The 14,303-nt window shown below is 36.6% G+C and overlaps 1 protein-coding gene across 3 annotated transcripts in view; it reads right to left on the bottom strand.

Annotated features, from left to right (window-relative positions):
• The window catches only part of LOC139142134 (afadin-like), a 57,085-nt gene that overhangs the window by 33,355 nt on the left and 9,427 nt on the right, over positions 1 to 14,303 (bottom strand). For all 3 annotated transcript variants that reach the window (XM_070711968.1, XM_070711971.1, XM_070711970.1), the window contains exon 2: positions 634 to 826. In XM_070711968.1, coding sequence (XP_070568069.1) covers positions 634 to 826 — 193 coding nt within the window. The remainder of the gene's footprint in view (positions 1 to 633; positions 827 to 14,303) is intronic.

The raw sequence follows: 14,303 nt of genomic DNA, 5'->3' as shown, positions 1-14,303 counted from the left end.
GACACTCTATCTGAGAACTTACATATATTTTGTTCTATCATATTATACTCCTTCCAAAACATACAGCAAAAAACAATTCTGTTGAAAGCAATGGAGGTGATATGCAGTATTGAACTGCAGTGGTGAACTGTCACAAATTATGCCAGCTTCATTTTAAACATTTGATTTTTTTATGATGTTTAATACTTCCTTCAAAACTGCTAAATGACTTTCACTGAAGTGTAGCTTTAATGGCGAAATTCACTGATGAATGCCATACATCAAATTCACAAACATGAAAAGCGCCCTCAATGGCAGCAGTGGGCAGTACCATGCAAATTGACAGTGACATTGGAACTGGGAGACTGATCTTGTATTTATTGTGGATGAATGCACCTGTAACAGTGAGCACTTAGATTTTAGGATACAGAAAGTTCTGTAAAACATGGACAACATCAAAATAGGTTGTCAGCATATACATATTATCATCAAATTCAGTTACAGGACAGCGATAAATGCCTCTTTTTAACATCTGGCATTTTTTCCGGTCATTGGACGTTCAACGACTGTCAGTACGATGAAGACAGACGAAGGCATACCTTTCGTAACAACCAAAGCTTGCAATAAAGTTGACAATATATTTATCTCACTCACCTCCATTGACATGTACTTCATAGAGGGCAAATACCGGCGCTGACAACATTTTCATGTCTGGATGAAACTTCTCCACCAGCGTTTCCACCACGTCTTGCGTCGATGCAGTGCTGCTGACGCGAACGCACTTTGTTGACACTTTGGATCCAGCATCTTGGAAAAAGAAGCGCATCACACCGTGGAATTCAAGATCCTGTGGAGGGAAAAAAGAAGACAGTCAAAATCAGAAATCAAGACATTTGTTTTAGCAGTTTTGGGTATTTTCATGCCTGTTAACCTAGAGAAATCATCAATAATTTTTGTGTAGAATTTATCAACAATCATTTCATGGTTTTTTTAAAACAAACATGTATCAAATGTGAGCAGACTACAAATATTATTAATTTTTTCTTCAAGAGGAAAACTATTTCATGTGTCTAATAAAGAATTTCTACAGTTTATAGGAATGTGAGTGGGACATTATTGGCAGCTACATGTTAAGGTTGAGCATAGATTTTTACATTGAAGAATTCAAAATAAGGTTATAAGGTCAGCATAATAAAATTTCACAGAGTTGGAAAATAATGTGAAAAATTCAAAACATTTGAGAATTGCGTAGGCAGTGGCTTAAGATTTCAGGCCATAAATTCCACATCATTCAATAAACAATGGAAGGCCAAAGAAATATAGGACCTAAAAATTCAACAATCACATGATAGTACAAAATCACATGATAGTACAAAATATAACGTACTACTACCGGTATACCGGTGCTTGTATATTATTTCAAATATTATTTACATTCAAACCAAATTAACCTTTACCCCAGGTGTAAACTACATGGACAGTATGTGCAACGTGGCAGATATCAATTTTAGCCTTGTGCCACCTGTTTAATTCATCAAGGTTGATGCATTTCTATGGGAAAAGCTGCTCTAAATTTGAGGTTTTTAATTATTTTATCGATGAAATTTTTAATTTGCCAGCTCTTTATTTGTTAATTATGCTTCCTCAAGGTCACTGTGAGCTCTGTTTCAAAATACAGCATCAAAAGAACATAACATGGATATCTCCGACCACGTTCTGTAGGTTTTTGCTGGCTGTTGCTGAGGTCACGTTGCCAGGCAACCACCAGTCCTTGATTTTCCCATTGTTAGAAAAAACCACACCTCGTTGAAAGTCAATGAACACTCAGTCCATGATTTATAGTTTTTACACACAGACATCAGTAAACATGTAAATTCAAAGGTCGACTGCCTATAATAAACACCGAAATTTCATAAATCATGCAATTAGGAAATCGTTTGAAGCATTTAAGGCTAGATAAAATAATCAGGCGGCGGCAGTTGTTAGGATAATATTTATAAATGATGGAAATATGAACTAACGTTTCTGTGGCACTAGACAATGGACAGCAGAACCAACACTGGGTTCAGTGTCCTCGTTTAAGGGATGGTTTGTTCAAGGACGTGACTTGAATTCATTTTTCGGGCTGATACATGTACTGTACGGTGAAGGCAAAAATACCTGGTGGCTACAAACGTAGTTTCTACTGTCTGTATGTCTATGTTACAAGTACAACATACTCTAAAATCTGAAATCAGTATACATTTAAACAAAGTTTAATTAAAACAGTGTCACATTATTTGGAGATGAAATCTACTCCTCTGCTGTCAACAAGATGTAAATTTTGTAAGAAACGCCACAGCTTATGCAATGTCTGAGTCTGACCTCGAATGACCCTGACCTTGGTATGAACTTTTATAGCAGCTGGAATACCATTGAGAGACATAATTCATTCAGTGAGAGCACTCATTGCATAGTTTCCACTCTCTAGAGGGTGTCATTAGTGCTAATGGTAGTCTTTTAAGAGGAATCTCTGCAATAACGTTTGCGTAGGAAATGATCGCTGCCGACTCTGTGTTGCCCAGAACTTTAAATAAGCTATTGATTTTCAACCTGTTGTTAACTGAATTGCACATCACAAGTACAAGGCTAGCCTATCTGTGCCAACACATTTGACGACACAATGTTTTCACAAATACATGTACATAAATTAAAAATTTTGAAAGAATAATTTGAAAAAAATTGTTGCATTGCTTGCAGAATATTATATTGTCTACCACGTGTTGATTATGAATTTTTTTCTTGTCAAGGTAGCACATACAGCACAAAAACGCTGTATTGTCAATAGCATGGTTTGTAGGTTTATGTGGATTCAGGTAAAAACACCAATTTGCGGAATGATTTCCGCTCTGTCTCAAATAAGGTAAGGCTATACAGCAATAATGAGTAGAACACATTTCAAGTAATTTCCTGATGTTGGCAATGTCCTCCCCAAAATTGGATTCAATTGTACTGGTGTGTACATACTGCAGGCAATTCTAATGACGGAACTCAGCTATGCCCGACAGCTGCACAGTATCAAATTTCAACATTCTCCTGGCTCGGCATAAATTTTTGATGTATTTTGTGAGAAAATTGGTGACTGAAATTTGCTGGTTGTACAGCTACAGTTTCACAAGTCATCCTTATCAATTAAATTAAAGTTTAACCACTACCGAGGGGATAATATTACAATTTACAAGGGTACTTGGATTTTCAAAAGTTTTCTACTTCTGACGAGTTCATCGAACTTCTGGTCTTTATTATGGGATGTGACATTTTTCACTTGGTTCAGTTGGTGGCAAGACTGGGAGGAAACAGAAGACTGGGTCACTCACAACATAAGAGAAATACAACCATCAAAGACAATATGTATTTGGTTTAGCAGTACACAGTAACGTGTTGAAAGCTGATATTGCTTTGAAAAATATTGGATGACTGCATGAGAACGGCAGTGCCACTGGTAAGAAGAATGTTGAGGGGAAAGGTGAGAGGTCAAAGAGCAAAAAAAGGTTTATCATTTGAAATATTTTGTTGTGTGACTGTGAGATACAATATCCAAAAGTCTGAAAATCTTTCAATTAGTTAAAGACTGGCAAGACAACATTCACACATTTTCTGTTCAGTGGGGAGTAATTTGTACTCTCTCCATTTAAGATTTGTAAATCTATCTTGAATTCTAAAAATCTTTTGTGCATAGTTTTATCACAAAAAGGCCTGCCACTAAAAGATTATGAAATGCTTCTACCAATGTTATCAATTTTCAAGGAGCCAGAAAAGAAAGACTGAAACAACTATGTACAGTACATGTGTAGGAGAATTACAAACAAAACTGATGACCCTTTTATCATAACCATATACTATACATGCATTGCTGTAACCTGATAAATATTGTACACTGAATGACAAACATGTGTAATGTGTCTGAATGTGCAGACATTGGATTTAATGGGCTTACATTTAATAAATGTGTAAAAGGTGATTCCAAAGGTCATTTCAGTACATGTACCCCACCTCTCATCACACTGATTATTGCCAAAATAACGACCTCTGTAATTGCTATACTGAGGCTGGGAGGAAAGTCTGGTTTCACAATCACTTCAGATCATTTCTGTCAAAGATATTTAATCAGTTTTTTTTCACAGCTTGGATAAGCAGAGTGGTGGCTAATTAACATAAATTCATAATTTGCATATTCTTGTGTTTTGAAATCTTATTCCATGATAAAGAAGTTATGAATACACTGCTCCAAAAGCTGAGGGGTGGTCCGCCCCTAAAAATCCCCCCTATGGAGAACCCTTAATTAATATTATGTATGAATAATATTGCAATCCAAGAGTAACATGTATGTTTAAGATTATGGATAGATGCAAAGTATTGCTGAAGTCCATATTTCATTTTTAAAATGATTTTTGAAGTTTGCTTTTCAAAAAGCATTTGCTAGTGTCAACTGTTATTCTGTTTAAGGAAAAATGTATGTCAGTTATGAAATTCACTAACAGCAAATTTCTGATGTGGTGGTTAAACATAAATGAGTAAAATTAATTCTCTTTCTCCCAAGTTGTATTTATTTCTATGGTTTGTCTATGGAACCTGGTACTAAAGACGATTAATGTGTTTGCTGCGTTATCAACACTTATTAATCTAGATGACAAATATGTATCTGGTGAATCAGTGTCTTGTTGGGGAATCATTTAGTGATAACAAATGAGCTCAATGACCCAATACAAGCAGACGTCACCTACTACCGGTACAGTTTACATTTGGATGTATTTGTACATGTGAGAACTCTAAGGTGCAATATCTGGTATGATAAGGAAATATAGCGGTGGAATTGATATGACGCTTCCAGTTATTTTTATATTTTTTGACAGGAAAATACGTGTATTACATATGTGATGCGTCATATGAGGTTTTGAAACCACAGTCTCACTGTATCCTGTCTGACTGACAATTGTGAATGGTTTATATGACATGTACTATTGACCAACACACAAGATGAATACATCCAGAACTATTAAAAGTTATGACTGTTTTTTCAAGATTAAGCTTTACAATCTATACAAGTGTTATACAGCCATTGCACATTTTTATTAGTGGGCTGGGTAGGACCTTTTATGGCTATCCCCTTGAGTAACACTGACATAAATTTTAACAATGTGAATCAAGAGATTTCAATGATGCTTGATCAGTTGTGTTTACTTGTGAACAGCTTTGTATTTACAATTCATCGTTACCCTGAACTTGAACTTGACATAAAATATGCTGATGCAGTGAAATTGCTATGACCATTGCTTTTACAATGCCATGTTGAATTGTTAGTAGTCGGTTGTGGCAATAATGTACACTGCAGGTACATATTGAGATGCACTGGTTTTGGCTGCCATACAAAATTTGATACAACTCCCCTGGAATTTCTGATAGCAGAGCGACTTATTTGCATAACAATATAATTTATGGTTATGTTAATGAATTTCTATCACTTTAGCAAAATTAAGAAGTGGCCACTATCTGCTATGCTTTAATTGCTCTGGGAGAACACAAATATTTCTTATTACCTGTACCATGTTATATATTTACTTTGGATGCTACAGAGTCAATGGTACCAGACAGTTATAATATAAACATTTTGCGATGTAATTTGACATTATCCTGACACATTCTTAGGTCACAGTATCAAAACCGTAACTAGCAGAATTCTGGATCATCTCATTAATATTAATTATCAATATCAGCACATAGTATCATAGTATGCAATCATCTTTGGAGCTACAGCGTATGTATGCATATGCAACAGAAACTTAGATAATACACTGTGAACAACATAACAAAGATAGCAATCTATTTTGTGATAGATATATTCAGAAAGGGAGAAAGGGTTTTTTGACAGTTTGAAAAGCTTTTCATATACAAGTGATTACATGTATATGGATTTCTCAAGGTCTTCCCTTTCACTTTCATTATTCAAGTCAATGATTCATTATAGAAACCTCTTCCAAATCTTCTTTTGAACACTTGAAATGTGTTCCTCAAAGAGAAGATTAACTTGAACAAATTACTCCCAAATATACAAGGCAATGGTGTAACGTAAAGAAGAAATTTATTTTTGTAAATTATAGAAGTGTATTTATATTGAATAGCCATTTCTCGGTAAAACACATCAAAGACAGGACACTGCATTGTCTATTGCTTTCTAACTAATCACATTTATGCTTTTTCTGAGTACCACCCTATATCAGCTGATTTATTTTTGCAAATAGCTGAAAGTTTTGCTAGGGGTAATTTTTCTGTGTAGAATGTTCCTCTTTGTTTCATGCTGACGTACAGAAACCGGTGAAGCATTGAAGTCTGTGAACTGTGTCATTTCAGTCAGGAAACACCAGTGTTTGCATTCTGCATATGCAGCCTTCGAAAGGGAAAGGCCCTCTAGTGACCTGCTGACAGAGTTATACCAACAAGGCTTTGACACACTGTGTCACCCAGTCAGCGTAGGTGAAACACGGGCATTGTGATTGTTGGAATTAGAACAATCGACTGGCCTGCTTTCTCCCACAGCCTCGGACTGTGATCACACCTACGCCTGTCCAATGAAACCTGTCAATAAGGCCAGCTAATGAGTAATGTGTCACCTACACATTGATCTGTGGGTAGTGAACAACGCCTACACAAGTTATTGTTCATTTTTGGTCAGAACTTTGTATATCAATTCCAAATGAACCGTCATCCTGCCCATTTTAATTCAAAACATTTCCAAAAAGTGGGATACTTGAGTACAATGTACATATATTTCTGCAAAGTACTGCTAAACAACTGCCAAATTTTGGCACCCATTTTCATGTAATATGGATAGCTTTAGTAATTTCCTGATCCCTTGCAGACCTGAAACCCCCAATACATAGCTCTGGAAAAATTGCGGTATGTCACAAGAAAGTCAGGCCTGACAAGGTTCATAATAGACTCCTATCTGCTGCTGGTGGATTACAACTTAGTGACTTGCGGTTGAAATAGTCTGATAGTATATAGGTAATGAAAAAGACTATTTTACTACTGATAGGAATATTTCCTATACATTATTATTAAATTATATAAAACGTTTTTTTTACAAATACAAATATGACCACGCACATACAGTACAAAAATGAAAAGGGATAAAAAATTGTCATAAACATTTTACAACTACACTTATATCCCTATTCAAGGTCATATCCAAAAACATTGCTGGCAGAACGTTCATGACAAATTCTCTTTGTAATCGTTTTACGATTTGAAAGTGACCCTGTACACTCATGTATAACATTGCTGTATATCATATTCATGTACTTGGCCATGATGACATTAAACTTTGACAAAATGATGTCGCTTTTTTTCAAAGAACCTTTGGGCTCACAGTGGGGATGACAAAATATATGCTAATAAATTTATTTGGGTCATCACTGTTTTTCAACACACCATTCAGTACATGTATTATCTCCAGCGCTATAAATAAATGTGTAAATTCTGATTGCTGTAGCAGACATTTGTAACGTATGCAAAGGCTGCAGAGCTGTTATTTTGGTCTTACTGAGCGTATGTTGTTTGTTTACATTTCAAGGATATGACAAAACTGTATGCATGCTGCATGCTTAAAACTATGTCACAGAGACTAATAAAAATATGTACTTCATGGAATTTTTATAGGCTAAGCGCTGATAATGGGCTTCAGTATTTTACGTAGAGTAAAACGCATTGCCATCAGGAAAATGTGTCCGAAAAAATTTCTTCTGCATATAATACACACTTGTTTGCGTAACTGTGAACTCTGGTCTAGAGTTTAGGAGATGAGCAACATTACAGACGTGTGAAATTTCTGATCAATGGTCAAAGGACACTCTGTTATTCGAATATATCTGATTTCAAAATGGAACATGGCAAAATGGAAAAGTAGCTTGATCTCTGACCTGAGCTGGGAAGTAGGTACAATGAAACTCACTGTGCCTTCCACGCAATGGAGAGTACTTTGACTCAATACATGCATCTCTGTGCATGTCCCCTGAAGATGGGTGCAACCCAACCATTGAAAACGATCAGATTGGATAACAGATACAAACTGTAGATGGACATTACATTCTCCCTGACAGTGGAAAACGTACAAGTAGATGTACACTTTGATATGTTTGACTTGTATACTCTGTATACTGACTTTAATGGAAGTACTTCATTCTATATTGTGTGTTATTGCATAGTAACAAATAAGTGGTCCTGTCAACACTGGGTGATCACAGCAGGAAGTGAGAAAACATGTACATGACTAGCAGGATATACATGCAGATTGGGTTAAAATCATTATTAGGGCCATACAATGATAAGTTATATGTATTAAAACGCTTCGAATACATACTGAAGGTGGCAGGATAAACCTCGATTGCACATGATTAGTTCAACAAGTGAGAATATAGCTTCTACATCAGCTTGACTACATGTATCACTTTTTACATACGATATGAAAATGGTAAAATGAATTTTGAGCTAGAAATCAACATCTGCTGAGGATTTTATACAATACTGCAATTTGTGAGCCAGTCACATCTGTACTATACGCACATACTGTATCAAAGATTGAAAATAATAGAACTGCCAGAGATAAGAGGCAAAATTTGTGAAGTTTGTGGGGACTCACCATTGCCACGGTCTCTCGAACCACAATATGGTTACCACATGCAATAGAGTTTAATTTGGAGAAGAGGAAAAAGTTATAATAATTTGTAAAAATAGAGTGCGGAAATACACGATTCTTACCCATGGTTAAGCCTGAGTGAATGCAGGAGGTAAAATATTAACCATAAAGGAAGTGGTCGGCTGTACGGTACATGCACTGTAAAGTCTGTTTGTTTTCTAATATTAATTTTTAATGTCCTTGGTGCACGGTAAAATTCTTGTAGAATACAGCATATTGCCAGTTCATTGACCCAACAACTTCAGAAATATCGGTACAGAATCTGAAAGGTTTCATTGCTGTTCATGAAACCAAATTTATCATGGATACATGTTACCTGTTGATTCCAGATAAAAACAGTTGTATGATAATGAGTAAATGAAGCATTGTATAAATTTATTTTCACATCCTGGAGATTTCAAAGGCCTAACAGTCGACATTCACAGTAGAGTCAAGATTTCTACTTATAATATGTGTTACATTCTTCTGTTTATATTTATCTTGGAATTATATGTGATTAATTAGTCAATTTGAAAGAAATCTTAAGAAGTTATGACAAGACAAATATCTTATTCTGAATTATGATTCAAGCAAATACTGTGTTCGTTGACCTGTCATCTCCACTACTTGAGGTTAGGATTTCAAATGAAATTTTGCAATGATGGAGTTATGCACATGTATTTGTATGTTACAGTTCATGAAGGATGTGACAAACTTTCATAACTAATTAAATACATTTTTGGCTCGTCTGATCATGATATGTAACTGCAACACCTTAACCTATAGGCATGCATGAACACACTGAGCAGACCAAATCCCTAACCCTACCACAAAAGGACTTGGTGAAATAATTTGGCCCTGGACATTTTAATGCTACAAATACCATCTTAAAAGTCATACTGGTTTCATCTCTACTCATCACTAACTGGTCAACAGCTGATGTGAAAAAATAAATAGCAAGCACGACCTCGTGTGTCACTGTCTCTAAACGAAATTACTCCTGAAATCTGAACCAGACAAACAAAATGCTTGAGACACAGTGTTCCATCCAAAACCTGCTACCCTGTAGGCAACGTTCACCACTGCCGTAACTCAGTTTTCCCATTGCTGGTGATTGGATGTGTAACTTGATGACACGGATCTCCGTTTTACTTTGATGGACTCTTCGGAGAAAAACATCTGGCAGGCATTTGTCAGATTTTCATTAGAGAGAGCGCAACACAACACGACAACACGAGGAGACGGTAATGGACTGTAACCGTTTTTATTATTCCTGACATTCAAATATTTGACTTGATGTCCCGGCTTGGTGTTCATCACTCATTCCCTTGCATCACTGTGCTTGCATGCTTTCCATATTTTCCCCAATTTTTTTTCCACAAATCCCTGGAGGCCAACCAGGAGAGGGATGCGGTTGCCTCAATGAATATTAAACATCTGTCTTGACTTCTAAACAGAAATATGAGTTCTGTCCTATCATATCGAGTGCCCCGCTGTACGAGTTACTGGTCATTTGGCTGCATTGACCAAATATTGCATTCCGGATACATTTTGCGGTCTCCTCTTCCTTCCTTCCTTCTGTTATGTTATTTGTAAAACAATGTCTCTATTATCACTGCAAAGCAATTATTTGGAATTTGGTTTCCTGAGATGGCAGCTGGAGATCATGGCAGACACGGTCAAATGTATGTCTCGTGCTGAAATCAAAATGCATGCTTTCTGAAGATTTCTACGATATTCCTGACATTTGTGAATGTGATTTTTTTAGTGTTTCTGATCTGGTAACATCTGATTACTAATTTCTGTCAACATTTCAACTAATGCAATAATAAATTCTAGTCTGTATATTCTTACTCCTGGTAATAATATTCATGTGCAGAATGATGCATTCCGTTTGTTTCATGGCGTCTTTACAATTCATGCCTTGTTGCTGCAAATCCATTTCTCAACAAATAATTTTCAAGTGCAGAGAACATTTGTTATGTACAGCATTTCTGATTGGCTATTCACTGAATAAAACAACTTATTACATTTGTTACAACCAACTTGATTGGGTTTGTCAGTTGAATTTTATTGAGGAGAGGGCATGATGTTCATGTACAGCATTTCTGATTGGCTATTCACTGTAACAAATAACTGACTGTATTTGATACAATCAAATTGATTGGGTTAGTCAGTTTTATTGAAGTGAAGTCATGAAAGTTCATGCAGAGATTATAGAAGCATACTCTCTCAAAAATCATCACAGGATAGAAATTAATCTTTGTACACTCTAATACCATGATCCATTAATATGTCTGTCATGAACTCAGAGGTACTATAGTTTTGTGTGTGGAACGGAGGTACATGTGTACAGTGCCACAGTGGGCACACAGTCCATGTAGCCGACAATGAGATGCAAATGATATGCATTTAAGGTCCCCTCCACTAACTTTCAGCTGCTTGTTCACTTTCTACTATTTTTATAGTATTTTATACAAAGGCACAGACTTATTCTACCTTCAACTTAAAACTGATAGTGATTTTGTAGCTCATTCTTTACTATTTTTCATAGTTTTCGGTAGCCGGTAACAGACACTTCGTGTTCGTGTCGGCTACATGGACGATCTGCCTAGACACTAAGTGTATATGCTGTACTATTAGTGTTACTAGTGTTAGTACCAGTATTTGTAAAGGTATGGGAAAAGCTTCTGTTAGAAAATGATCGTTGTTGGGACATATGGGAAGAAATCCTATCCCCGTGGTTAGATGATCAATTGCACTTGTAACCAAAGCCAGCTGACAACTGGTAACCTCTCTGACCTTGACAGAGGGAGATACCAATCCATGATATTGAGATTTACCAATATACCAACTTATGCTCCTTCACCGAAAAAAAAATTATGCTCTCTAAAGGGCAACATCGATTAAGCTGAGAAATAAATTTCTCAACTTGAGTGGCATTGGCGATTCATTGGCTCAATGAATTTCTTAACAAATAATGACATGTTTACATCTGGGCAAAACGAGCTACTCCACGCACCTCTAAGCTGTTTTCATTTCTAAGTAAGTGTTTATTGTTCTTGTTCCAGGTCACGCAAAATGCTGGTTGGGGCAGGACACAGTCATTGAACAGGAAAGATGTTCTCTCATGGCAGTCAACGGTCACACACCATGCTGGTCGCCCATTTCTAACTGTTGAAATTACCCAAAGAGGTCGTGACCTCTCACTAATTGTGCACGTACTGTTCGCAGTATCATACGCAACTCCCTGATCCAACACTGCTCCGACATTTCACTTTCATGTTTACTATGGCCTGCAAACCAACGTGGAGAAATTCTCAGTAATACGTGTACATGCTTTGTGTTTAAATCTGTGTATCAAGTTCACACACAGGAGAAGCTGTCAACTGGGCAACCACAGAATATACAGTCAAATTAACTGTTATGGTTGACCTAGAGCATCAAACATGACCTTCAAATCAAAATGAAATTTCTGACATGTAGAATAGCAAAAACATCTGTGCACTTGATCTCTTTCATTATTTCAAAACTGCATCAAAAAATTCCTGATAAAGTGGGCTGCCCAGCAGGCTGGTTTTTGGCTTCATTAACTTTGGGTTGGGTTACTTTGAAAAATTGAATTATGAACTGTACTACTGGCTTGTACCGACAACATCATATATTGTCATGATTATATGCTGTCACCGTCATATGCTGTCACCGTCATATGCTGTCACCATGATATGCTGTCACCGTCATATGCTGTCACCATGATATGCTGTCACCATCATATGCTGTCACCATAATATGCTGTCACCATCATATGCTGTCACCATAATATGCTGTCACCATCATATGCTGTCACCATGATATGTTTTCCTACAATTCATCGGTGTGTTCCTGTCATTCTCAAATGTGACACTCTACCAATATGCAGGGAAATGCAAGGTGGCAGTGTCAGAGAGAAAAAGTTGCTCCAATCCAATAATGGTGTTGTCCATCAAGTTTATGGTACACACATGTACAGGCGAATCAACCCGGTCTTCCCTGATCAAAATATCTCTACATTTGTATATCACAGGCATATATGTATAGTGTATTGTATTCTACTAGCTCACCTTGAACAGAAATTTACCTGTCTACAAAAAGAAGTTCACAGTGGATAGGATTAACTATAGACGCTCATTTTTTTTATTACTGTATATGGTTTTATAGTAGTGCATGGATTGACTCTGTAATTCATAACATGTACAGTGTCTAGTGTACGTGTAGCCATGTGGTGTTTGTCTATTTCTCAGTACGGATTGAGTGCAAGGAAGACGATTTGATATTTAAACTATGTGACTTTGTGTTCTCTGTTACTCTGGTTTAGAGTTCAGAAGAATTCTTTATAAATGAGAGTTTAAGATGCTTTCAACACACTTTATCACCTAGAGTGACAGAGTAAGGTTAATGTGTGGCTGCTTTGCTGGTTGTGACACAAAATAGTAACACTTTGAGTTTTCATTTCATTTTGTGCATTGTCCAAGCTGCATCAGCTACAGCATGTGTTTGGATGAGATGTGGTATCCATGGCAACAGCTTACTGCAACACCTCACATCCTCATGACAAACACACAACCAAAATGAGCAAGGTCCAAGGCTTCAGAGAATTGCATTCTGGGAGATTTCAAGACGAATGATAGTGCCATGCTGGTTACCATGGAATCAATGTCAAGTATAGCCGATGAAGACAAACATGTGCAAGCATGTGTACACCGATGAGGATCTAAGGAGTTGCTGGATGCTGAGTTTTTCAGAAGAGAGATAAAATCTCACTGGTTACCAGGAAATCAAGGTCAAACACAACAGTAGTCTCTCCAAGGATGTCTTGGCCACTCCTTAGTTCCAATATCAGCTCATTCATCACTGACTACACAACAGATTTTCAATACAAGTACAAATTTTGAATGTTTCCTTGTCGTACTTTTCAGTTTTGGAAGATAATGCATTGTACTTCCTGCAGACACACACATTACACTTACAGCTGTGAATGGAGTACAGTTATTTTACGCTGACAACAGTAGGCAATTATTCATCTGAACATAGGCCATCTTTCTAAAAGCTCTAACTCTAAGATCCATTGTTTTCAGTTTTTATAGTTTTATATCTGTAAATTGTATGTGTGTGGTCTCAATAAGTTAATTTTTCACTAGATAAAACTAAATCAGGTTAAGAACCATTTTGGTATTCAAATTTAGTAACTATGTACAGTGCATGACCTTTATAAATCAAATTCTCGCATGAACAACTGATGTGAAATCAACAAACTCGCATTCTATGACGAATTGGTTGCAAAGGAATTTACGAAACAGTTCCACTCTTTACACCAGGCAGAAAATGAATGTATGTAATGCCTTTGAAAAAAGTGACCAAAAGGTCAAACCATGAGAAAAACACTCATTCTCTGTGTGCCTTTATCATCTAGCCTTGAATGTCCGGCCAATGACATTTCCAGCATTGTTTACCTGTTGCCATGCCAACTTGTGACCTGCTGTAAAGGTCAGTGACATGACAAGCACAGACGTGCTGAATTGGCTTGAATTGCACTTTCAGCAAAGGTGTTGTGTCAAAGTTCAAAAGGCAATATAGT

Source organism: Ptychodera flava, chromosome 10, assembly GCF_041260155.1.
Source record: "Ptychodera flava strain L36383 chromosome 10, AS_Pfla_20210202, whole genome shotgun sequence".
In the NCBI taxonomy this organism is placed as follows: Eukaryota; Metazoa; Hemichordata; class Enteropneusta; family Ptychoderidae; genus Ptychodera; species Ptychodera flava.
The sequence above is the reverse complement of the archived record's forward strand: the minus strand, read 5'-3'. Positions and strand labels throughout refer to the sequence as shown.